We start from the raw sequence: 27,185 nt of genomic DNA on the forward strand, positions 1-27,185 counted from the left end.
GGCCCAGTGGTATTCAGGTTAGTGCTACAGAGGCTATGAGAAAGGCTCTAGACCACGTTTGCACTACAGCGTGAGGGAATTTCCCAAGTCTCCCAGCATCTGTGTAAACCATCTCCATCAACCTGAGCTACAGGTTTGCCTAGACAGAATGGAATTGCAACCTTTGCCTAATTTGGATCAACAAATCTGTGGTCGATTACTGGCTCATTGTTTGCGTGTGAGAGCAGAAGAAAGAGCAATTGGAGAGATTGAAAGACAGGGAGGTTGTGTGTCATAATCCCGATGTCTTTAGAGAATACTATGAAAATCTATACAAAGAGTCACAAATCCCTAATTCTATACAGATAGACACATATCTGCTGAATCAGTCGCTAGAACGCTCATCTTTGGAATTGGGAAGAGAGATAACGATGGATGAGATAAGAGTTTGGATTGAATGTAGGGTAATGTCCGGGACGGGATGGTTTGCCTGCTGAATTTTACAGAGAAATGCACTGAGAGGTTTTGAGTTTGCTTAAAGACACCTTTCGGCGTTGTAGAAATAAAGGCAGGCTATCTCCCACACTAAGACATGCTACAATTTCATTAATTTTGAAGCCTGGAAGACCCCCTCTAAATGCGGGCAGCTATAGACTGATCAGTGTGATTAATTCGGATTGTAAAATCCTTTCAAAGATCCCGGCATTCCGGACAGAGAATGTATTAACGTTAATTCACCCAAATCAAACTGGGTTTATAAAAGGTAGAATCTCAGCAATAAACATGAGGAAACTCAATATCGGAATAAAAAAAACAAGGAATGGAATCAGTGGCCCTGTCTTTGGGTGCAGAAAAGGCATTTGATCGAGTAAGATGGGATTTTCTATTTAAGACAATGGAAAGAGTGAATTTTGGTCCTGAATTCATGAGTTCTGTGAAATTGCTCTACTCGAGCCCATCGGCAGAGGTGACAACTAATGGAAAGATCTCATCCAAATTCAAATTACATCGTGGAACAAGACAAGGTTGACCATTGTCACCCCTTACTTTTTGTGATCTCCTTGGAACCGCCGGCAGTGGCTATTAGATCAGAGGAGATGATTTCAGGAGTTAATTTTAATGGATTTACACACAAACTTTGGCTTTATGTAGATGACCTTCTACTTGTAGTACATGATTTATCAACATCCAGACCTGGATGATACGATGAAAGTTAACCTGTGGTTGTCACTGGATAAACTGGCCACAGATCTCCAACGGTGGGACTCCCTAAACTTGTCAGTGGGAGGAAGGGTAAATGCAATGAAGATAATAGCGGCTCCTAAAATAATGCATGTCATGAGCATGATTCCACTTCCAGTTCAGAAGTCTTTGCTAAAAGAGCTTGCCTATGATCCAATCATTCCTTTGGGAATACAAAAAGCCAAGATTGAAGCTCTGCGAATTGCAACTCCACAATGAAAAATGAGGTTTGATTATCCCTAATTTTTAAAGGTACTATCAGGCTTTCACAGCAAGACACTTCCTGCCATTCATTGGCGAAGAACTAGATGAATGGGCTGTCGCCGAGACTGGTTTGGCTAGCCAGCTACACCCATCGGCTCTCCTATCCACAAAAAGTAAAGGTTGGGGCACAAGGTCTACATTTACTGATTTCTTGAGATTAACATGGCATGGAATAGCCACTTCCCTCAATATGTTGCCAGGACTGATGGGCTCTTCATCGATTTGGTTTAATCCTGTGATCGAAATAAAACTATATTCTGGGCTGACTGGTCTATGACTTGGATTGAGACAATAGATAACCTATTTGAAAAAGGTATCATTTTAAAGATTAAAGCTCATTTCAAAGCTTAAAGGCAAAATTTGACATTAGAGGTTGTCGATATGGAGACTACAGGAAACTCAGCTCTGCTGTGAATCTGGAAAATCTTGGCTCATCCGATCTGTTGAACTTGATGAAATCCATAGGAGGTCAAGATCATACGGCTTCAAAAGGTATATCATTTACATGTATCTTCAAAAAAGAAATGACCGGTTGTTGCAATCGTGGTCGTTATGTCTGGAGGAAGAGATGACACCTCAACGATGGGAAGCACTATGTAAAAATATCCCAAGGATGTCTATGAACATTGGTGAACAAACAAGACAAGTTAACATTTTAAACAATCTTCTGGACTCCAGATCGCTTATATAGCCAAGGGCTGAATCCAACTGATGCATGCTGGGGATGTAGTCACTCGAGAGGTACTCTTAAACATATGCTCTGGGAGTGTCACACAGTAAGATCTTTTTGGTCTGGGATCACAGAAGTGAACGACGAAAGAGAATTTAGTTTTGAAACAATGATTCTGGGAGAAGATACAGATCTGGAAGATCCGTCATATCATCAAGCATCTTGGATTTTGAAGGAATTGCTGACAGCAAAAAAGTTAATCCTACGCAGCTGGAAATCGATTGAGGCACCAACAAAAGACTTGTGGATGTCAGAAATGTACTCAATCTGAAAAAGTTTAGTTGAACTTGTAAAAAAAAAGGAATGTTGTTTGATAAACTCTGGAGCGGTTTCCTAAACATGGGTTAAAAAAACTATCTTAGAAGATGAATTAGATGAGACCACTCCGATAAGTCTACATTTTTATATTTATATGGATATTTTAATTATATATTTCATACACTGCAGTCCTTGGCATTTGGTGGATTGTTTATTTATTTTTTTTTAACTTGTTTATTTTTCGGTTGGCATAAGGAGAATGCATTAAAATGTCAGTTCAACACTTTATCTCGGCATTATTATACGCTTATTTATATCCCAACACCCAACCCCACCTCTTAGTCTCGGGCGTCTACCGTGGACTGTCTTTTTTCCCCTATAAGGTCCGATTCCTGACTCATTCGCTCCTGTCTCTTCCTACCTCGGTTTGCCTTCCTCCTTCCTCTCCCGGCTTACGCCCTCAAATCCTGGGTTTGGCTATCCTCCAGGGCCTGCTCCTCCATCAGCTGGGACCGTTCCCTGTCCGCCGCCTGCTGGGCCTGTTGCATCAGGCGCGGTTTGTATGTCAGAGCCGGGAAGCGTGAGTCATAGTCTATCACAGGCGACCAAATGTTTGTGAAACGATGGAGGCGGCCTCTGTTTGCTGCCATCACTTTCTCAGCGATGAAGATGTCCCAGATTTTCAGCCACCATAGCACCGTTAGGGGGCCCTCCGGAGTCTTCCATGTCCGGGCTATTGTGATTTTAGCGGCTAGGAGTAATTGCGTAATGAGGGCCGCGGATGCGCCCGTTTTCGGGTAGGTGTCTGGGATCGGGGTCCCCAGCAGTAGCGGCTCCGGTTCCAGTGGCAGCGAAATTTGGGTTATGTCTGTGATGGTCGCTATACATTGGGACCAGAAGACCTTCACCACCGGGCATGACCACCACATGTGTAGGTAGGAGCCTGGCGAGCCGCACCGACGCCAGCACTGTGGGTCCAGCGACTGGTTGAAGTGGTGTAGTTGTAGCGGTGGGAAATACCATCTCATGAGCAGTTTATATGCACATTCCCGGTTGGTGATGCAGGAGGACGATGAGTGCGTGCGGGCCCAGATATCGGTCCAGTCTTGATCCTGGATTGAGTGCCCTAGGTCCTTTTCCCACTGCGCCATATATGTCGCTCTATTGGACAGGAGGTTCTCCTGGAATAGTCGATGCAGCGTCGAGATCCGCCCTCGGGAGGGGGGTCCGCTACTGTTAATTCCAAGGCATCCAGGGTCCGGGTGGCCGCTTCTCGCGTCTGGGGGTGTGTGCACCAGTGTCTGATTTGGCAGTATGTGAACCTGTCTGACTCTGCTAGGTTAAACGTACTTTTGCATTGGGCGAATGCCAGCGGCTGAGTTCCCTCAAATAGTTGGCTTAGGGAGGAGAGGCCTCCGGCGATCCAGTTCTTGAAGTTAGTGGGGTGAGCTCCCGGAGAGAACGCCGGATTGTGGAAGACTGGGGCTGAGGGGCCCAGAGCTCTCGGAATACCTCTGGATTTGCGGGCCCAATCCCACGCCTTCAACGTTTGCTTGGTTGAGGATAGTATAGCTGGCCATGTCCGGCGCAGCGCGGTTGGCAAGTGTAGAAGAAAGCGCAATGGGAGGGGTAATCTGGACTGCTCTATGTCCATCCATTTGGGGCGCCCTGACGTTATAGTCCAAGCCCTGGTATGCGTTATCTGCACCGCCATTTGGTATTTCTGGAGGTCAGGGACCCCTAGGCCTCCCTGGTCCGGAGCACATTATGTAGTTTCTTTCCACTTCATAAAAATTAGATATTGAGATGTTATAATGGTATTTTGTGTATTGTTTTTTGAAATGCAAATAAATCAGTTTAAATTAAAAAAACAAAGCCTTGGTGGCAGTGGTGGTTTGCTGTACCCAGACAACTCGCAGTCAAATCAGCACTTTGAGGATATCCATGCCGCTCAATTTCACCCTGAAGAAACGATGCATGCAAAGCAGTGTCACATTTACTATCCCCACTTTGCCAAATCTTTGTTTGTGCCATTGTAAGGCAGGGGGCTTGGAAAACCTTTGTCTCATGCAATGCTTTAGTTCATAAATAAAGAAAGGATTTACATTTTCTGATTTAAAAATAGCAGTTAAAATCTCAGGGGGTGGCTCTTAGGTCAATACCAGTGAAGTGTTAATTTATAGTATACACAGAAAGCTTTGGTATACAATCCAAAACTATCAGTTAATGTGTTTGTATGGAATCAGTTGTGGCCTCTGCGTTGCTCGTCTTTGCACAATTCACTTTTGCAGCATAAGGCATTACAGCGGAGGGAGCATGTATGATATAAGGAAAGCTTTTCGTATTTTGCCTCTTTCACTTTTTACCATAATGTAGCCCTTTTATGAACGTATCTATCTATATTTTTCTTATATACTGCCATTTTGCCCACAGGCCTCAAGGCACTGTAATGTATCTTATATAATTCTCTCTCTATGATGCTAAGTATTTATTATGAACGAACATTCTCGGAATGTTTGTTTAATATTGAAATGGTAGATGGGTTTAGTTGAAATGAATCACTTAGTGGACTGGGCCATGCATGAGAACAGAGTCTTGCAGCGATGGTGATTTGACCCGCTTATTGCTATGCCAACTGCCAGAATTACTTTATACAGTTTCAGTGCTGGAGTGTTCTATAAAATGTGCAAGCTGTGAATCTTGCAACACACTGCAGTGTTGTAGCAATTATGGAAGCAGCAGCAGCAGAGTAGGCAAAAAGTCATCCAAAGGAGTAGTTTTTCAAAAAAGACCTTACGAGTATGTTCTTTCTACTTTTTTCCTTCACTTCATGCAGCTTAACAGCTTACACTAAAACTAAAAACAAAAATGAAACAAAGATGGTTGACTGAGTACAAATCCCTTTACCGCTTGCATGTTGAAGATGGTGGTCTGTGAAATAATCATAGGCCAGTAGCGCGTATATTTCTCCAACTGATCTTTAGCTCGATCCAATGGAATTTCCATATTTCCATTCACCTTACAGCGTGGCTCCAAGAACGGTGCCAACCTGTTTTCCCTCATGAACTCTCCAAAATCCTATGGATAAGAAAACAATAAAAAGATAGTGACATTGCAGCTAGTGGTGGAAAACAGTAGTTATAGAAAGCCTGTCAAAAGAATTCTGCGCATCACGCCTGAAATGCACTCTCCATGTGGAGATACAGTTTACTAAAGTCAAAAACTTAGAGGTTAGCTGCTTTATAACAGTAACATATCACAAAAAAGAAAATGTGTCTTAATTAGTGTCCTCTGGGTAATTACAATATACACGTTCCATCCCAGTCTTGGACCAATCCAGACCCCAGGAAACTTTCCCTTTAAAAATAGTGCTGCGTGTCAAATACCATATTCATCATATCAATCAATCAATTCCCCTAATAATCAAGTTTAGCAAACATAAAAATAAACGTTCCTTTTCATGTATGTCGCCTGGCAGGAAGATGATGCACTCTTTCCAAACAATGATCATTTCAGCCCACACATCCTGCACTGCCCACCTCATCGAAGAGTGTGTGATCTGCTCCCCCAAGCCCTGCACAGTTTCCACCCGTTTGCTTGTAGATCCCTTCCTTCCAAATTGCCTGCCACCCCCCTCCTCAGCTGTTCGCTCCACACTCCCTTGCATCTCTGCTTCTCACACCATAACTTTCCCCCTATGCTTTGTAAAATGCTCAGCTGCTTCCTGAAGGTAAGTCAGTGCTCAATAAATATCCTAATAATAATTTCAGGGATAATTCATGTAAGGTTCTTCACTTTTCGTTTTATCCAGGCGTCAAGAACAAATCAGCCTCAACACTTAGAGCAGCATCAGAGAGTACTATTTTCTCTTTGCTCCATTTTCAAAGTAAACATTTTAATGTGAACAAGCTAAGAGGCAGGTAGAAGGTGTATGGAACAGACAGGGAAGGAATAATGGTGTATGATTCTAGGAGCTTCTTAACATCCTACTGAGGGTTCGAGTGGGATTTTAATGTTCTATGCAACATCCCTAGAGTCTGGTCCTTGGGTGTCCTCACTGTGAGAGTGAAAGCCAAACCGGGAGTGGTTACATCACATGGATACATTTCCACAACATGGCAGAGGTTCAGAAGGTCCCGGGTCCAAGTTCCTTTAGCTCTACAGTGGTTTGTGGTTCAGGCTGTACCACCCTGAATGGCTCAAACAAATTTACCCAGAATTCCTGAAGGCACCAAGACTCCAGGGCCGTTCTGCCATGGACAGCGGCAAACAACTACTTCTGCACTTCTATATATTCAGTGGATTTCTTCCATAGCTGTCCTGTGTGTGGATTGTCATCCTGTATCATTATCACACCCTCCCGCCGTAGGAGATCTGCATGTCTTGAAGTCCCATCAGGCTATGGTCCATGGGATGGAGGTGGTGACCACCATCGGCTTTAATCTTTCACTTTATTACTCTCTCAGATGTCCTTAGGCCCTGGAGAACAGTTCAGGGCGCACTACATGAAAGCCTCCAATAGTGGGATCCCACGTGGTGCTGTTACAAAGCAGACATGTTCACATTTCTTAGGCTTGTATGTCGTATGGTTACCAATGCCAGAAACAGAAGTCTCACCTTCAATAGTACGGCAAAACCAAAAAGTATATCCCAACGCAGACCGCGTGTACTCCAAACGTTACAACCCATCTATGGTGTGAGGCTTATTTATCTACCTTCTGGTTTTCATGTGAAAAGAGAAGACAGACCTACTATTCTCGTTCATGTGTAATACCTGCAGTATACGGCGGCCATCTTATACAAGCCATGTAACTATAGTTCTTACAAGTACACATTTTATGTTGGTTGACAGTATTGTGATATTCGTATTATCCAACATACTAACTTACAAACCCAAATATGTTTTTACAAATTGAGCGAACATACATTTTAAAACATTCTTGGTATACAACAACAGTTTCATTGTGGCAGTTAAATAATGCCACAATGTATGGCACACACATGATTATAATGCAGTGTACACATATTCCTTCCTATTTAACATATTAAATGTTATATGACGTTTCCTCTTTTAACACTATTGCAAACATATTTTTCTATGAGGCTACCAGTTTGTTTGTTTACTGTAAAGTATCAGCAGACCAACACTAATTGTGCACAGCCACTGTATCCTCTGCCATGAGAGTAAAGTCCCTAGGTCCAACTAAGTAGACCTGACATTATGCCATTCAACCTCTTCGTTTAATCCGAGCACATGACTTTGGGTATTTAAAATAATGTTTTGCTCAAGATTGAGAAGTTTTCAATTGGGTTCTTCCTTATTGGAAACATGTATCTTCTTAAGAATGACCCACATAAAATCCTCATGGCTAGGACCTCCAAGGGGTGCACACATTAGAGATTTTAGTACCAGCTTAAGGTCTGAAATTGGAACCTGGAAAGGAGATGGAAGGAGTGGGGGGGGGCGCATTGGTGAGCCCCTTTAGAAATTGCATCATCAGTGGAATCTTGAAATATGAACATTCTTCAGACGAGCGATTCAAAATAGACAGCGCCGCTAAACAGCCCTTAATAGTTCCAACCTGGAGCCCCAGATTGCCTAAGGATAGTAGAAAGGATAACACCTCAGGTATTTTACACAGAAAAGGGTCTACATTCTTGTCTCTGCACCAGTTGCAGAATGTGTCCCAATGGCAACAGTACAAAGACTTTGTAGCTGGCCTTCTGGCCGAAAGCAAAATATCCATTACGTCCTCCGGGAGGTTCCAAACCTTGTATCTCAACCTCTCAGAAACCATGCGTGAAGGCAGAGTGTTTTGATCTCTGGATGTAGAACCAAACCCTTCTCTCGCTAGAGAAGGTCCTCTCTTAGTGGAAGGCATATTGGAGGACAGATGGACATGGTCAGAAGGTCTGGGTACCACGTCCTCCTGGCCCAATCCAGGACAATTAGGATCATGTGTTTCCCAAACTTTCTCAACCTCCTGATCACATGAGGAATGACGGGGACTGGAGGAAACGCGTACAGGAGTGGTAACTCCTAGTCCACTATGAATGCGTCCGGTAGAGCTCCTCTTGGGGGAAATTCCCTGGAGACCTCTCCCTCATCCACCACGAGGGAACTTTCTTTGGCCTTTTTGACCAGCCATTTCTCTCGCTTTTCTAACTGAGGAGTAGTAGCGTAAAGATCTACCCCTCCAAGTCTGTCCACTAGGGTGTTAAGGCTGAGGCTGCCTAATAGCGGCACCTAAAGATTTAGCTGCCGCCTTAGAGGTCTGCAACTTCTCAAGGCTTTCGTCAGCCTTGTTGCCAAAAAGGTGACAAGTCAAAGGGCATGTTGAGGAGTATGGATTGCACATCGGGTGCAAAACCCAACTTTCTCAACCACTCAAATCTGCGTATAATGGTGCTAGTAGCCATGGCTCTGCTGATGCAGGCAGCAGAATCCAAACCTGACTGAAGAGACTCACACACGGATTCTTTGCTGTCTCCAATTATGGTTAAGAACCGTCTCTTTCATCCCCCTCAGGAATGGGCTCTGCCACTATGGAAATGCAGTCCCATAGAGTGAATGTAGTGAAAGTAAATTTTGCAAGGGCACATGTGGAGTTGGCAGATTTGAGCGCCATACTCCCTGCAGAAAATACCTTCCTTGCCCAGCCACACTCTTTTGTTGTCCCTACCTGGAGGGATGGTACGGTAAGCTGCTTGCTTAGAAGTTGCAGTAGCTGCCTGTACAACCAGACGCTCTAGAGTGGGGTGTTTAGACAGGTAGTCAGGGTCACTACTGGAAGGGCGGTACTACTTGGTCAAATTTTTATTCACAGACGGATTGGTTTCTGGCATCTCCCAATTAGCCACCACCCTTTTTTGGAGAACAATGTGGAAAGGTTATATATGATCTTACTGAGGACCCTTATCCAGGATGTCCGTCAGATCATCCTGTTCAAATGCTAACAGAGCCCTACTCCACCCTATATAGTCCACGACTTTGGACATAAGCTGTCTATATGATGCATCAGCTTGCTTCCCTGCCTCTGGTCTTACAAACTCTAGCTCAGGTGAGGTGTCCACCCCACTGGCCGTCTGCAACCTTGATTCCTCATAAATTAAACTTTGACACATTTGGCGTGCCAAATTGGAGGCCAAATGGAGCATCGTTGTCTGAGGGTTTATTCTCCTCATATATTGAGTCCTTCCTTGGTAAAGGCACATATGTTTTTTCAGGCCTCAAGAGTTTGATGAATAGTGGATTCGATGTTAGAGGAGACTCAAAACCTTTTTTTTTTTAAAGGCACCATAGGTTTTGATGGGGTGCTCAACGTCGATGGCGCAGCTAGCAGTGATGGCATAGCTGGCGTTGATCCCTTTGGCGTCAAAGGTGACGTCGATGGTCTGGCTGGTGTTGATGGTGTTGACTACCTCGACTTATGCTTTTGGCTCAATGAATCCTTCGATGATACGTCATCGCATTGAGGGCTCGACGGCTCTCGATGAGGATCAGGCCTTCGTCCCGGGCTCGAGGGCACGCAGGATTTAGGTCAAGCCCTTTCCTTACCAGCTTCTTTGGAAGGTTCTAAAAGCTTCTCATTCGGCCGGCGTGGATTTCTTTGTGGGCATGATACTCTCTTAGGGGAACTCTTAGGGGAAGGGTCCTAAAATGAAGAGGAAAAACGACCTATGGTTCCTCTTCTTGGACTTCTTCGATAACGACGAGGAGTGGTGGAAGCCATTCCTTGATCTCTTAACTTTCTTCCCCTGAGGAGAGTCGCCTCTCGACGCGTCGGTCGAAGATTTATTGGTGGGGGTAGAAAATTTGGGGTTTTGACCTACTGCCAATTTCCACTTTCGCTCCTTCATGGCCTTTCCGGTAATCGACTGGCTCTTGGAGCAGTTCGAGGTCTTATGCTCCACTCCGAGACACCATAAACATATATGGTGTGGATCAGTCAATGACAATTTCCAATCATAATCTTGACACTTCTTGAACCCGGTCTTCGGGGTAGTCTGCGTCGACGACGAAGACAAACTCACGTATGAAGTAATGAAGCGTCCTGTATTTCTCGAAACTATAGCATTCGTGGAAAAACAGAACTGAAGCCAACGGGCGGTGTGTGTGCTATATATGCCTTTGATGACATTATCCTCGTGACTGAGGCCCTTGAGGGACATCGAGTCGACCGCATCGATGCACAGCACCCTCTGCTGAAAAAAAACAAAGCAGCTGAAGCTGGATATCTAATATCAAAGATGAGGAACATGTGGGAGGACACAATCCATTTGAAATATATGGTTGCAATAGTGTTAAAAGAGAAAACATCATATAACATTTAATATGTTAAATAGGCACAAATATGTGTACGCTGTATTAAGTGTGTGCCATACATTGTGACATTATTTAACTGCCGCAATGAAACTGTTATTGTATACCAAGAATGTTTTCCAATTTGTTCGCTCAATTTGTAAAAACATGTTTGGGTTTCCCCAATGGGTGTAAGTTAGTATGTTGATAATACGAATATCACATTACTGTCAACCGACATACAATTTGTACTTGTAAGAACTATTGTTACATGGCTTGTATAAGATGGCCGTCATGTACTTCAGGTATTACAAATGAATGAGAATAGGAGAAGTGCTCTGTCTTCTCTTTTCACACAGAAGTCAGAATGTAGATAAATGACCCCCCCCTGCCATAGACGGGTGGTAAGGTTTGGTGTACACTCCGTCCACGTTGGAATATGCTTTTTGGGTTTTTTCACCGAACTATTGAAGGGGAGACTTCTGTTTCTGGCATTGGTAACCATACAAGCATAAGAAATTTAAATGTGTCTGCTTTGTAACAGCACCACGTGGGAACCCACTACTGGGTGCTTTTATGAAGTGCGCCCTGATGTGAGCTTAATAAGGAGGTGTCTGTTGTAATTGCGCTTTAAGTCAGAAAGACCACATAGAGGAGTGTGTGTGTAGAGTGCCTTTATGAGGGTTCAGCACTATAGTGTTGGTGACAATTGCGGTATACATTACAGGACCGCTTAGATTGGGTTGGTTTTGAGATATGGTGACAGGTAAATATGGTCTGAAGCATGTTCTAAGAGAGAATTCTTTCTCTTTTCCAACTCTATTCATCTAGAGCATGACGCTTACCTGGTTTTTTTACCTGTGTGATATTTAAAATTGGATTCTCCATCATGATGACGGTGATCTTTTCACCTTCAGGAAAAGGTATGAGATGGATGATAATATAACTATAACTGTGGTTATAGACCTTTGGGTTGGATGTGTGTACTAATTGAGTACTGTATGTTGTTTTTTTTTAACAAGTATAGGTTTGATCAGTTTCCCTGTGTGTGCTATGTATTTTGCAGTGTATCTCAGAGGCCAGTTGGAGGCTTTGATGTAGTGTGGCTCCTATTAGGTAGGACAGTCAAATTAATGATTCAACTACATGGGCGTTTACCATGCATAAAGACTAGTACCCTTTCATATTATGTTTGTGTTCTCACAAACTTGCACAATGATGAAACAAATGGTTTTGATCATCATTGTTTATATATGAATTGATATTGTAAATGAATTGACAGTTGACGTTTCGTGAACATCACAATTTTAGAAAGTATCTTTATGAGAACCTCACCCAAGATACAAGAATCAAAGCGTACTAAGGCTATACAGAGGACAGCCCCTGACGCATGTCCAACCGATTTGGTGCTAGGGACAGAAACATGTTGGGTTCTTTAAATATGGATACATGAATTGGATTAATATGCAATTGTTTGTCCTATGGTGTATTTGTACAATGTCTTTTTAAGAGTGTGTTGTAAGTTATGTGTAGATGTATTTTGTGTTTGGCTTTTTGTATTTGAAAGCCATTCTGTGGGTGGTCTTAGTTAGTCTTTTACAGTTATGTTTTAGATATGTACTATGTTGAATTAGGATAATTAATGAAATAAAATTGAATATGAGATTTTAGTTTCTCACTACTGGGTCAATTTCTTTAGCACTGAACAATAGCATGGAAAAAGAGTTAGTCACTACAACATTTCAAAATTGTTAATCCCCATCCCTTCTTATTGCTTACATATATTCGGTCTATCCCACACAGTAGAGATAAGTTTGTACTAGTATGGTGAATTCTTGGGGTTCTGTCTGTATTATATTGACAGCGTAGACAGAGCAGACAGGCTTATCTTAGGAGGGAGAGAGGGTTGTAGAATCAGTACAAAGAAATTGTAGTACACATATGGTCCAACGAAACACTGATATACTATATATTGTCAAAATAAAGGGTTTATTTCAATACAAGAAAGCAGGGTAAATAAGTACCATCACACTATATATAACAAAAATGATAAAAATACAACACTACGCCTTAACCCTTAACTGCCAAGGGCCCCCCCCCCCAACCCCTTTGCCAAGGCCTTTTTTGGTGATTTTGGTATGTCGCCATTCAATCCCTTGTAAATTTTTTGTTACATGAGATTTCTCTGCCAAATGTGGCCCAATGTTTCCCACATGTAGGTGGTCATAACACCACCAAGGAATCCTAGTTTGCTGTAGGGGGGTCAGAGAAAATAACCAAAAAGGGAGAAAATGTTGGGTTTTTTCAGAAAATGACAATAAAATGATGTACAAAGAAGCCTGTGTTGTTTTCCTTGTAAGAGCTAGGAACAAATGGTTTGCTGTGCTGAATTCGCCATTTTCCAGGCTTTCGAGAACAGGTTGTGTGGAAACCCAAAAAACATTTTGATATATATGGTTACCAGCCGTTTTGTAAGAGGTAGGCGATTTTGCCCTTTTTTCCAATAGGACATGCGTGGACGGATTGGAAGAGGAGGGTAGGAAAGCTCAATGGGAAGACAAAGGCATACATTTCTGAAAAGTAGACAAAATTCCAGGTTTAGGAAGGGGTGATTTGCGCAGGTCAGGCAACAACTATGCAGGAAGAAATTCCATAGTTTGAAAATAAATAAATAAAAAATCGGGAAAATGACAGAAAAAAATGATGTGGTGGACATGGTTGGACAAGTACGGCATGGCTTCTGTGAATTTTGAGAAAAGCAATGCCCTGCTACATTCCCACGACTCTTCCAGTTAGGAAATCACACATTTTCCGTAATGTTTCACAAAACAAGCAGTACCACAAGCCAAAAACTAAGCCATGGGTAGACAGGTTTTTTATGCTTACGGCCTAAACAGACGTACTTAGCATGTGTAAGTAAAGAAAACAAATGTGGTGAGGAAGGGCAAGCATACATGTTTTGAAAGAGCACAGGCAGACTTTTTGCAGGGTACGTCACTTGTGCAGGTTACAAAAGTGTATAGTGCCTAAAGCAGCGACTAAATGTAGGTCACATTTGGGAAATGAAGGGGTTCTGTGACAAAGTGCAGCAGCAAATGTTCGAGAATGTTATGAAAACCAGGCAACACAACAAATGTCCTACCTTCAAGCATTCCAACAGGTGTCCCAACAAAAACGGTACCTCACATGTGTGGGTGCACCAACCTGGGTGCAAAGGGAAAAGGCCAAACCACTGCTAACCCCAAGTGTTTTGGCAGAGCAGATTTTGCGGGAATTTGCTCTTGTGGACAACCTACAGATTTGGGCCTAGGGTGTTGAAGCCAGCAAGGAAAACATGGAACCCCATGCATTTCTGAAAGGATGACACCTGTGGGAATCCGCAGAGATCTGACTTGCGTGATTCGACCTAGAATGTATTACCCACAATCCCCAGCAAACTCTGAAATTTGGCAAAAAACTCCACAATTTTCAGACATTTCACTCTGCCCACCCACCGAAACACACCGGCAACACCAAGTCCTACCTTCCCGCGTTCCCACAGGTGTCGCGACGAAAACGGTACCTCACATGTGTGGATGCACATACCTGGCGCAAGGGGAAAAGGCTAAAGGACTGCTATCCCCCAAAGAGTTTGGGGAGCCAACCTACAGATTTAGGCCTGGGGTGTCGCAGCCACCAAGGAAAACATGGAACGCCATGCATTTCAGAAAAGAAGACACCCGTGGGAATCCACAGAGGTCTGACTTACGTTCTGGTACAATTCGCGCATTACCCACAAGCCCAAGCAAAGTCCCAAATTTAGGACAAAAACTTCAGACAATTCACACCTGGAAAATACTGAAAGGTCGGGGACACTGCCGGGGCTCCCTGCAACCACTGCTCGGCTTGGGGATTGTCGACCCACATGGGAGACGGGTGCCCAAGGCCAGGGACAGGGACATCACCCCCGACCATCCTGGAAGTCCGGCTGGGATACGTTACAGAATTTACCTCCGGGAAAGGTCGGGGAGACTGCTGCTACACTTGGGGATGGTCTTCCCACATGGGAGACAGCCAACCAAGGCCAGGGACATTACCCCCGACTTTCCTGGAGCTCTGGCTGGCCTGCGTTACAGCTTCTCCCTCTGGGAAAGGACGTGGAATGTCACAGGCCTCCCTGGAACCAACGCTGGGCTTGGGGACGTTATACCCACATGGGAGTCAGCCGCCCAAGGCCAGGGATACAGCCCCCTGCCACCCTGGAGCACGGGCTGGGTTGCGTTACAGCTTTTCCCTCCGCGAAAGGTCAGGAACCCTGCCGGGCCTCCCTGCACCCGCTGCTGGGCTTGGGGATAGTCAAATCACATCGGAGACAGCTGCCCAAGGGGACATCACCCCCGACCATCCTGAAGCGCTGGCTGGGCTGTGTTACAGAATTTCCCTCGGGGGAGGGAAGGGGACCCTGCCGGGGTTCCCTGGAGCTGCCGCTGTGCTTGGGGATGGTACACCCACATGGTAAAGTGATGTTCAAGGCCAGGGACATCACCTCCAAACGCCCTGGAGTTCGGGATGACCTGTGTTACAGCTGTGGTTGGGCTGCATATAGATTACATAAGTGTAAAACTTTTTCATTGGGTTACACATATCTGATGGCTCCACCTGGAAACGCCCCAATATTGATAAACATTAAACTACATCATCTTCACGGAAAGGGGTTCGTTGGCATACTACTTGATGGGCCCGGATGCCCTCGGGCCTGGCCCTTGTGCCTGGTGTGCTTTATAAATAAATAAAATACAAATACAAATGGGTGGCATGTCTCTAGGGATTTCGATAGGTTGGCACATTGCTTGCCAACCTTGGAAACTTGACAGGTCATCAGGATATGAGCCAGACAAGGTAGGGGGAAGAGAGGCCCATGGAACGTTCTTCCTTCAATTAAAAGTTACTATCCCTCATTCTCAGGCCGGAGGCAATCCCTTTGTATTTGGCTTTGTGTGTCGCCTCATGGCTATGTGTGCGTTTAAGGAGTATGGCAGGTGTCCTATCTTTGTTTGCTTCTAATGAATGACTAGTGTTCTCTAATTATGGATTATGTTGCTCAATTGCCAATTAACCCTGCCAATGTTGTTCCCTTGCAGTATGGTTCTGCGCATGTTGCACAATAGCCCATTAATCCTGCAAATGTTGTTCCCTCGTAGTATGGTTCTGCACATGTTTTTCCATTTAGCAATATGGTTCCCCCTGCAAAATGTTAATGTAGACCTGCTATCATATACCACTGCCCAACTGACATACAATATGACGACCACTCTGGGTCCCACCCACATTGCCTCCACGCCTCAACGTATCCAAACCACACACAACTCCCCAGGACGAGTCCCACCTCCTGTACCCCCTTCCGTAAGCAAAGCCACCTCCACCAGCCCCCCACAACATCCCAGCCTGTTGGATATCACCTCACACCCTCCACCCGTCCCTTGGCTATGGGCCCTATCCTGGATTGGCTCCCCCTTCCAACACAGAAAAGACACACACATCCCTCAAGCTTCAGCCATCCCCACACACCAATCGACTATTCAAGTAGGACCACAGATCCCCACCAACAGACCACATAAAACACTTCCCACAGCACCTTCCAAACCTCCTTACCCCTTCAACACCAGCCTACCACCATTCCCAGCCCCATACCAACCACACCTATGCCACTCCCTACCAACCCCCTCACAAGACCCTGCCTGGGAGTAGCACGTCTACTTAAACTTTGCTCAAGACTGGTCCCACACAAGACCAAACACCATCGGCCTGAGAACTCTCTAGAGCAACCCCACTCACCTGCCCATAGCTCAACTACCACCAACCCTCAACCTACACACACTACCATCGCCACTCATCAAAATCACAGCTAGTCCGCCCACCATCTCCCCTACCCTCCTACCACTTACACCCATTCCCCTTACATGTGCGCTTGTAAATAAACGATCCATCGGTGCCCACACCTCGGACATCCACAACATCATACTAGCCAACAATCTGGAGATACTGGCTAGAACAGAATCCTGGCTCCATGATGCAGCAGGACCCCTCCTATCGCTTGCACTACCCACCGGCTATATCCTGCGAGCTGACCACCAAAGCAGAATAGGAGGCCGGAGTTGTCATCCTCTCCAAATCCAGATCCAGCACCCCATTCGAGCCTCCCCCATCCAAACCCTCCCAGGTTATGAACTCCATCTTGCCAATATTGAATCCTCGCCCCAAACCACTATAAACATCCTACTACTCTACCGCCAACCCTCACACATTAGCTCGCCCGAAACTGATATCCTCTTCCTCATCGCACCCCTTCTGAAACCTTAAACCAAATTTATACTCCTAGGTGACTTCTACCTAGGTTTTAGAGACCCCACAAACCTTAAAGCCACTGCTCTCAACACAACCCTTGAGGAAATTAAGTTTAAAATGGTTCTCTCCCCTACCCACGAAAAAGGAAGGAACCTGGACTGGTTACTCTCCTCCAACAATGCCCTCCAAGTCACCTCCATCAACTTTCTTCCTTGGTCAGACACTCTCTAATCTGCTTCACCCTAACCACCACCCACAACCAAACACGTAGCTGAGGACAACCTACCCCCGATTAAAGCCAGACACACACGCAAACTGACTGGCGAACAACTTACTCGCCTCTCCTCTCTTGAGGCAGTACCGGCCAGCACCAACCCCGAAGACATACTCATAACCTACAACTCAGCACTACTCAACGCCTTAGATGAACATGCCCCCTGAAAAACCTCCACCCGCAAGAAAAGAAACCCTCTCAACTGGTTTACAGACGAATTAGCCACCTTCCTCAAGCAAAAATGCGCCCTGGAACACCTTTGGCGCAAGAATCCCACCCCTGCTAACAAAACAGACTATCACTTCTCTGTTAACACCTACAAAACAGCCATCTATGCTACTAAAGCCAACATTTACAATGTTAGAATCACTGAAGCAAGCTCTAACACCAGAGAGCTCTTTAATATCCTCAAGGAGCGCGAAAACCCAACCCCACCTATAGACACCTTTGCTAAAGACAAATCCTGGTGCACTCTTATCCAGTCTGCCCTTGACTCCAGAATCCACAAACTCAGAGAAAAAAACAATACTCAAAAAGTCCATCCTTCCCCTTATGCCCCCCCTCCACACGAACCCCCTCCACCTTCACCTTCACGACCACACCATTCCAATTCTCTGCAGCTGAGGTCCTCACCACCATCCAACACCTGAAAGCCTCTAGCTGCTCTCGAGACACATGCCCCGCACACATCGTCAAAATGTGTGCTGAACCGCTTGCCCCCACCATTGCTAACTTCATCAATGCCTCCTTCAAAACTAACCCAATCCCAAGCTCCATCAAATAAGCCTGGGTCACACCACTCCTACTGCCTACTCCCAACTCCAAACTCATCTTGAAACCCATAATCTTCTGGGTATCAGTCAATCTGGCTTCAGACCAAGACACAGCGCTGAATCCGCCATCCTTGATCTCAAGATCCAACTAGACCACATCAGAGATACTGGAGAGATTGACATCCTCCTCCTATTTGATCCCTCTGCAGCTTTTGATATCATGGATCACTCGATCCTGTGCCATAATCTAACCACCACCTTCAACCTCTCTCCTGAAGCGACCAGCTGGATTGAGTCCTTCCTTTTAGGATGCTCCTGCAGAGGGTTTGTGGGTCTGGAAGCAGGGGATCCCATCCCCATCCTCCATGGTGTTCCTCAAAGATCATGCCTATTCCCCACACTGTACAATATGTACACCAAACCCTTATTTGACCACCTAGACACCCTTAATATACCCTACACTAACTTTGCTGACAATACTCAAGTCCTTGTCAAAATCACCGGCAATCACAATCTAGACTATAGACAAATACCCACATTTACAGCATCATCCAGGCCTGGATGGCAAAACCCCATCTTTGCCTGAATGATGTTAAGACTAAGCTTCTCATTGTTGGCTTGCCTCACCACCTTAAACACCTAGATCCTGCCTACAGGTCCTTCTGTATCGATGGGAACATCACCCCAGTACCCACCCCCTCTCCCCATCTCAAAACACTCAGAGTCTACCATGACGCAGAACTAAATATGCAAAAACATGATAAAGCCATCGCCTTATCAGCTGCTTACTCCACTAAACTCAAACCTCTCCAGGCAATTCCTCACTACCAGCAACTGCCTCACCCTAGCCAGGGCTATCATTGGCAGCAAACTGGACTATTGCAATGCCATCCTAGCAGGAACGTCGGCCAATAACAAACTCCAACTGGTCCAAAATAACACACTCAGAGCAGTCTGGGGCCTAAAACGCTGCAACCACATTTCACAAATCAGATTCGAGGCGCACTGGCACCCTGTCAAAGCGCGTATCAAATTCAAACTCCTCGCAGTCACCCACCGCTGCCTACACAACACTGCCCCCCCACCTTACCAATCGCATCACCAAAAAAATCCACCACCCGCAAAATACGCATCTCCTCCACATCCCCAGATTCTCATAAAAGAGAGCAGGAGGCTCCAGTTTCACCACCATTTCCCCCACCCTGTGGAATGCTGTGCCACTTTGCACCAAAGAAGAACATTCCTTCTCACTCTTCTGGAAACATGTAAAAACTTCTCTTCAACAAATATCTTTAACCAACTTGCTGTAAAAGCTTCATTGTGCCTCAACTGCATCATCTACCTGTATGATCTGTATCCTTCTCCTAGCGCTGTGAAACCTCCGGGTCTGGGCGCTACTTGCCAATCCAATTAACAAATAAATAAATAAAGCTGTCCAGAGGGAGGAAGGGCTTAACTTTTCACAGGAGGGAGCGCTGATAACAAGCTGAGTTTTCTTAGCTATGTTTGTCTTGAAGTAGAGGTGTTTGTCGACATGGAACCTGAGGGACTTGGTGCAGGAGCGGAGCACGGGTGTGAAGCCCTCATCGTTCATGGTTTATAGCCATGTATGTTAATTTTCTTCACGTCTAAATGCATACATTACCTATTGTACGTGTTTTTCATGTCGAGTGCATGCATGCTTTGTGTCTAATGCATGCTTTTCTACTGCAACAATATTAGTTTAAATGCTTTAGCCATTTTTAGCTCACATTGTCCCCAGCCCCTTCTGTAACGGTAGGAGTATAAAGGTGGAACGGCTGTCTCAGTGAGTAGCGTCGCTCACCTTTGCGGTACGGATGCAGGGGAGGGGCAGAAGCTATGGATGACCTATTCATCTGCCACCCAGCACCTTTTGGGTTATTTGTTACAGCTCCATAGCTCAATGAGGGCAGCCTGCCAGCTCTACCTTGTCTTACCCACGCTTGCCTGTTTGTCTCTAGGCTTTTCTGCACCTTCTCCATCAGCATCTTCCTCCAGTGATTACACTACCAAGAACAACTGGTGAGTTTGCGAGCGTATCTGTGGTGCTGTTCGTGGGCAATGCGCTCTTGTGCCTTTTCCACACAGCCATTTATGCCAAGCTTGCAGTCATGGCTCCTAAATCGCTTGGGTCTCTGGTTTTCAAACATCTCTGGGTGTGTCTATGTGGGTTGAGCGAAAATGCTTGGTGCGGGAGCAGGGCTCTGTGGGACCCTCCTCTATATTGCCTCTGGGGTGTGCAGGAGGTGTTTCCGGCTCTCACTCTGGTGCACCCCTTCCTTCATCTACTCACATGCGACTGTCACAGGTGTCTGGACCACTATTCTATTCCCACCACGTAGTTCTTGTCTGTTTCACTGGACTTTGTTAGTGCCACAGCATCAGGTCTTTAGAGTGTTTTCAGCACAACTCCCATAAGGCATTTCTTCTCCTTGGCCTCTCTTACTGTAGTCCTTGTACTCTCTTGCAGGGTCTCGCCCGTCATCGCCCCCTCAGGTCCTTTCTGTGTGTCTTGGTCTTTACAGATCGTCTGTACTGGAGGTGGACTGTGAGCAGTTTTTCTATCTTACTCCCAGCTCTCAGTCAAATGTAACATTAATCTGTTTGCGAGCTAGTGCCCAAATCGCCACTGCTCTGGATTCAGGTAATTCCTACAGAACTCTTTGAGTACGGATTCCCACCAGTGATTCTGTAGCCTGGTAATCTCTCAGTACTTGAGTGGTCTAGGTGAACACTCGGCATGCAAGCACTGCTATTCTATTCCCGGAATGGAGACCTTAGCATATTCTCTTTCTTTCCCTCTCCCTCTCCCTCTTCCTCCTAGTAGTAGTCATCTAGGTTTTAGAACCAGGCTCTCCTCGCAGGATCAGTCATTCATGAACAAAGAAGAAAGATAGCTCTTCTTCTGCAATTAATGCAGTAAATTAGAGGACTTAATCGCCTGGTCCTTTCTGATACAAACCCAATAACTCGTACTGAGGTGTCGAGAGAAACCATCGAATGCTTTGCATTCAGTACAAGCTGATTCACCATGAAAACAGAAATTTATCTACAAAAGTACTGCACACTTTCAATCGCCCACAAAAGCACATTGATGGTTTGAAGGCCAGACTCCAACATAGTAAATAAGGACACTCTGGGTGGTGTCCCCCATACTCCCCAGTCACTTATCCAGAGGATATATGATATGATTGGTTATTTATAATCCGCTTAATACCCAGAGGTTTCTAAGCGTGGATCCGGGGGGAATCGAACCTGTATTGCTCCGTGTCGTCTTGCTTCCAAGGCGAGCATGTTGCCCCTGAGCTATCTTCCTGAGGATTATTATATACCAGCCTAGCACTTCACCTCCGTTCAGAAGCGGGCATAGCTCACAAAAGTCTTGCTACACTAGGTTCAAACAACCACAAAACAGCATCCTTTACTAAAATAGCTTTAATCCTGCAGCTCTTTGCAAAAGTGATGGGTTCAAATATGGCTCCTTCCAAAAATACTGACCCTATAAGGCCACCTTAAAAACACATGCCCTGGTCATGCCCCATAATAGTAGCCCTTTGGCCTAGGAAATTGAAAGTTTGACCAGAAAAGTAATATACTGACTCCAGAGCTTGGTTTACTAGGCATTGCACTAAAAGACCCCAAAACAAAAGACAAGCTGGCACTCATATTTGGTTCTTTGTAGGCCAACAGCCTAATAGCTATAACACACATCTCTGCTAGCTATGTCACAGCATTTAGATAAGAGCATGATTTCTGAAGCTGTGATTGAGCGTCCGATTGGTAATGTAAACACTGAAGTTGATGTAGAGTCTTTAAATACAGAGAAACACTCACTAATTTTGGCGGAATTGAAAATACACACAAATTTACTAAAGGAAATGGTGATGGCATTTATAGCTTTACCTGAACTCATCAACGATTTGATGAATAAAACACGTGAAGTGACCACAGTAAACAAGCAAACTTATATGCATGCTTCCAAGGGCTCGTCAATTAATCCCAACAGAGCAGTCAGTGAAGATAAGTACAATGACACATTGACAAGCGAGTCCCTAAAAATAAATGAATCAACAACAAACGTGTATGTAACAAAAGACCCAACACACACCATTCCTGAAGCGAATATAACACGAGCACTAGATGTATCTGAGTTGACAACGTGGAAAATGGTGGTGTGACTGTGATAAGCGACGATGAAAACTCAACATTTGTTGAGAAAATATTGAAAAGAAAAGAGAAAAACCAAAGGAAAAAACAGGCTAAAATTACAAAGGCTAGTAATGTGACCTCGCGTAAATTCCTGAGAAATATGGATATACGCGAAGTATGGCCAGAATGCCAAACAACAAATAAAAATAAGAACGTACAAGTCCTAAGTAAGAACAGCGTTACTGTCACTAATGAGACATCTACTAAAAATGTGAATGGTATCATTGATGAGAATGGTTTATCCCCCCCGTCCTGGGCACAGCGAGGGGACATCTATGCTTTCTGAGGTAATGAAGAATAAAGCTACCTCAGAAAGGATAGATAGTAATCTACGTGCGCTTGAAAGAGGTGTGCAAGATATCTTTGACATCTTCAAAAATCCAGAGGCTTCATCCAGACCAAACACTCCAATTAATAAAATTAATTCGGAAGCCATGGTAACCAACATTCAGCTGGTCTCTAACACTGAAAATAGAAATGACATTCCACATGGATATAAAAGTGTAAACGTATCAATTGGCCCTTCTGCAATGATAATTGAAAATAAATCTATGGAATCAGAGGTTAAATCTAAATGCAGTAACTCCATAGTAAATGAAGATACTAGCAAAGTAACAATAAATGGTGTAATGATACCAAAGGAGGCTCTGAATAACATTGTCAGGAAAGATTCTAAACTCAATGGTGAAGCTATAAGCTCAATTATTGAAGATCTATTGAAACAAAAATTTAACGAAGTAAAAAGCAAGAATTCTAATACGATGGATACACAAAAAAGCTATGTGCATAGTACGAACAGCACTAGTGAACGCTGTTTAGAAGGCAGACTAGATGACTCCCAAGTATTTAATACTGTGCAAGTACAGGAAAAGACAATAGACAATAATACACACAAAAAAAACAATTGTTGATCGTGAGATGTCTAGTCCTAATGCGGCAAAATTGCCACAATTAAATAGTGCCGACATAAGCACACTTATAGAAGATATTTTGAATCAGAAACTCAGTGAAGCAAAACGCATGGTGACTAATCTAAATCCTTCTGCTGACGTACTTAGAACAAACAATTATTTGTTATATAAGGAGCCTGTAATCAACTGTTAGGCAGAAACCTGTGCAGTTCCCTTAGGGACCACTGCAAAAGATTTAAGACTACAGGTGTTGGCAGTAAACCCACTTGGTAGCAGTCTGTACCACACAGATTCACTTGGTAGCTGTCGCTGAGCAGTCAGACTTCCCTCAAGAAGAGTTAGGCAGTATACAGAGCATACAAAATAGGTACAGAAATACAGTAGCACAAGCAAACACTGACCAGAGCGTGGGTGTAAAAGTACATCATTATTTATTTAACACACACTTATAAAACACACTAGCACTAAATTGGTAAGATAAGTTCAAAACAATATCACTATTATCATATGTACATCCCTGATTACTTGTCGGAAAAGTCTTAGTTAACACCACTTATTTCCAGACAGAGGTGAGCGCTTAACGTTCGATGGCACTCCAACAAGTTAAATAAAAAGGGAGGGAAAAGCAGAATTATGAAAGCATACACACTAAACACTTTTTAAAGAACCACAGCAAGTTAGGAAGGCACAGTCTACTGATGAGCAAGGAAGTTTAGGTGCCAGGCCCACTTTCAAGGGAGCCAGGCGGAAGATGCCCAAGATCAGACAGTTACACAGAGTCTTTGAAGTTTGTGGAGGTAGTTCGAAAAAGATTTAGTTCAGTGCAGAAAAGTTAGCTAAGGTGTCCCAGGCTAACCCAGGTTCGAGAGACAATACACCCCGTTCGATCGGTTGCAAGGGAAGCCAGGCGGAACACGGTACCTTAAATGGAGAGGATCCTCCAGCGGGGGCAGTTGTTCCTGGCAGCGGCTGCAAGTCGCAGCATCGTCCAGAGGAAGAGAAGATCTCGTGGAGGAAAGATGACGGTCGTTGCACTGCCAGGGAAGAAACCAGCCGCGGAGTTCTCCGGTACAAAGGTACTACCCTTTCGGTTTGCGGTAGTGGTGAAAACGTGGTATCCCGGTTGCTGGGGTGCTTGGCACAGGCAAGGCGGCCACGAGATGCTCCAGGAATGCGAAAAGAAGGTAGACTGGTTATCCCCACCAGTCGAAGGAAGAAGACTCTCCGGGTTGGAGATCTCCTCTGTCGTTGGGAAAAGTGGTGAGACGGTTCAGCAGGGCTCCACCGGTGGTGCCATCGTTGCAGGCTGGCTCAGCTTCTCCCTCCTCGGATTCTTAGGTCCTGTGGCGACTTCTGAAGTTCCAGTCCCCAAAGCCCTGCTTTTATGCAGCACAACCCCATTCACTCAGCCTAGCTGTCAATCAAACATGCTAAGTGGCGAGCCGGCCGGCTCACCACTTGGGCCAATCACACAAGAGTGCGGCTTGAGTTACCAAGGTAACTCAGTCCAGGGTGCCTAAACCCCCTCCCGCACCCCCAGTGGTACCCAGACAGAGTGGCACCACTTTTGGAGGCTTCTGTGGAGAAGCCCGCCAAAAAGTGGAACAAAGTGCTCGACTTGGGTTGGAGTCACAGAAGAGAACACAAACGCCATTTTAGAATCGAGTTCTGGCAAAAAATACCAACCGGTGAATTAATATTAAATAAATAAACCAGCGGTATGTTCGAGGCTATAAGAATTAAATAATTAAAGTTGGCAGCCTCAAACAATGGGAAAATCCCATAGAGATATATTCGCGGTCGAATATAAAAAGTAGTATCCACTGCCACCAGCCAAAACTCGATCAGGGGGGACGGAGACGTGCCCCCTCGAACAACAGACCCCGGGGCAATCGAATTACCCCGACCAGTACGTTCACAATATGATGGTTTGTACTGGTTTCTGTTAATTAATTTGGGACTAGTAAAGCCAATGGTGACTTTACATGCCCTGGGAGACAGTAGTCAGTCCCAGGGAATGGAATCTATGGTGGGGGCTCGCTACGACACCCCTGGGTTACGGCACGGAGGGTGCTGTGTAACCCCCATCAAAAAACACATGAGACCCTATGGAGTAAAAGACTCCATAGCCCATAAAACACATGGAAAGTTAAAGGAACATCTCAAATCATGTCTAAGAGTCGGAGCAAAAGAATCTCACTCTTAGCAGGAGAGAAAAAAATAAAACCCAAAAATCCAGCAAAGCTGCTGGGGGACTCACTAGGTTTGGGAAATTAGCCTTACAGAGAATTATCCCTAATAGCTCCAACCCACATATTGGTCAGACATTGTATTGGATCTCTACTACCAATGTGTACTGCCACGATATCCAGACGTCCCTCTGCCCTTGGTCAGACCATGCTTTTGTGCATTTTTCTTTTACAGTACCATTTCCAATGAAACAGCTGACTGTAGAGAAAATTGAACCCCTTCTGGAGCATATACCCGCCTTAGCAGAACTAGGCTCGCCAGATTCCCTGTCCTCTGGTCTCACAGCCACTCTCGAGCATGTGGCGAACTCATTGGCTCCACTAAGTCAAAAAAGAAAAAAATCGAGGGGAAAAAAAGCAAACCCTGGTTTTCCCCCAAACTTCAAAACTTAAAATCTTCCTCGGTCAAATCCAAATCCCATAGCCCTGGTGGCCTATAAAAGGGCCTCTAAAAACTATACATCTGCCATAGTAGTAGCCAAAAAGAACTTCCATAATTTAAGGATCTCCCACACAATCTCAGATTCGATAGAGTTGGTTAAAATCTTGAAATAGCAAGAGATTACCAGCAGCCCCTGGCCTCTACAATCACAAAAGACTCAAACTGGTGTCAGCAAATCCAAAATGCCATGTTACCAAAACTTACGGACATTCAAGATGGCATTACCTCTAAAAAGCCCTCCTGGCCGCAAATCTCAGCACTGTTGAGCCTAAATCCTTTGTCAGAGACCCTTCCATCCCCGTCTTTATTTTTTGCCCTATCTCAGTGGAGGAACTTAAGGTGATCACACAACTTAAGGCCACCAAATGCAAGAGTGATCCATGCTCTTCTCTCATCATTAAGACTTGTCCACCTACACTTTTGGAGGCGATATTTAAATTCATTAACTCATCCCTCGACTCAGGTATAGTACCAGATGATTTGAAGCAGGCATGAATTACCCCCATATTGAAATAACCAGACAGGCTCAAGATAACCCATTAAACTACAAACTCATAACAAATACCCCCTTCCTCCTCAAAATGTTAGACCATGTTGCCTATTTGCAGATAGCTCGGTATCTTAATCAATTTCCTATATTCTCTCTCTCTCTCTCTCTCTCTCTCTCTCTCTCTCCCTCTCCTCTCCTCTCCTCTCCTCTCCTCTCCTCTCCTCTCCTCTCCTCTCCCAGCTGCTAAATATGAAATCCCACGAGGGGAATACAGTATCAGCAGCTATTTATTACGTCAAACTACTGGCTCACCTCCGTTCGTACATCTCACAAGCTAATGCAGTATCAATTGCACGAGCAATAATAGGAGCAAAAATGTACTACTGCAGTAGCCTTCCTGTAGGAGTCAGCAAAGCAGCTATTAACAGACTCCAAGTAGTATAAAATGGTGCAGTAATAGTTGTTATTGGGCTTACCCATCATGCCCATGTCTCGGAGGCTAGATGCTCACTGCATTGGCTCCCAGTGGACGCACGTATTACTTTTAGACTTGCAGTTATAACCTTTAAATGTAGATTGGGGATTATGCCCCCCTACCTGCAAGACTATATTAGGGAAAAACCTAACTGTAGAATTCTGAGGTCGAATAATCAGAACCATCTTTTCTTGCCGAGATGAAGAACCAGGAAGGCACAGACGGGAGATTGTTTTCAGTGC

At 44.7% G+C, this 27,185-nt stretch overlaps 1 protein-coding gene across 4 annotated transcripts in view; it reads right to left on the bottom strand.

Moving 5' to 3' along the window:
- INTS13 (integrator complex subunit 13) overlaps positions 1 to 27,185 on the bottom strand; it is a 285,831-nt gene that overhangs the window by 66,404 nt on the left and 192,242 nt on the right. For all 4 annotated transcript variants that reach the window (XM_069628081.1, XM_069628080.1, XM_069628079.1 and 1 more), the window contains one exon: positions 5,381 to 5,551. In XM_069628081.1, the coding sequence (XP_069484182.1) occupies positions 5,381 to 5,551 (171 nt within the window). The remainder of the gene's footprint in view (positions 1 to 5,380; positions 5,552 to 27,185) is intronic.

The sequence above is a fragment of the Ambystoma mexicanum genome, chromosome 12 (genome assembly GCF_040938575.1).
Source record: "Ambystoma mexicanum isolate Mex_15411 chromosome 12, UKY_AmexF1_1, whole genome shotgun sequence".
Lineage (NCBI taxonomy): Eukaryota > Metazoa > Chordata > Amphibia > Caudata > Ambystomatidae > Ambystoma > Ambystoma mexicanum.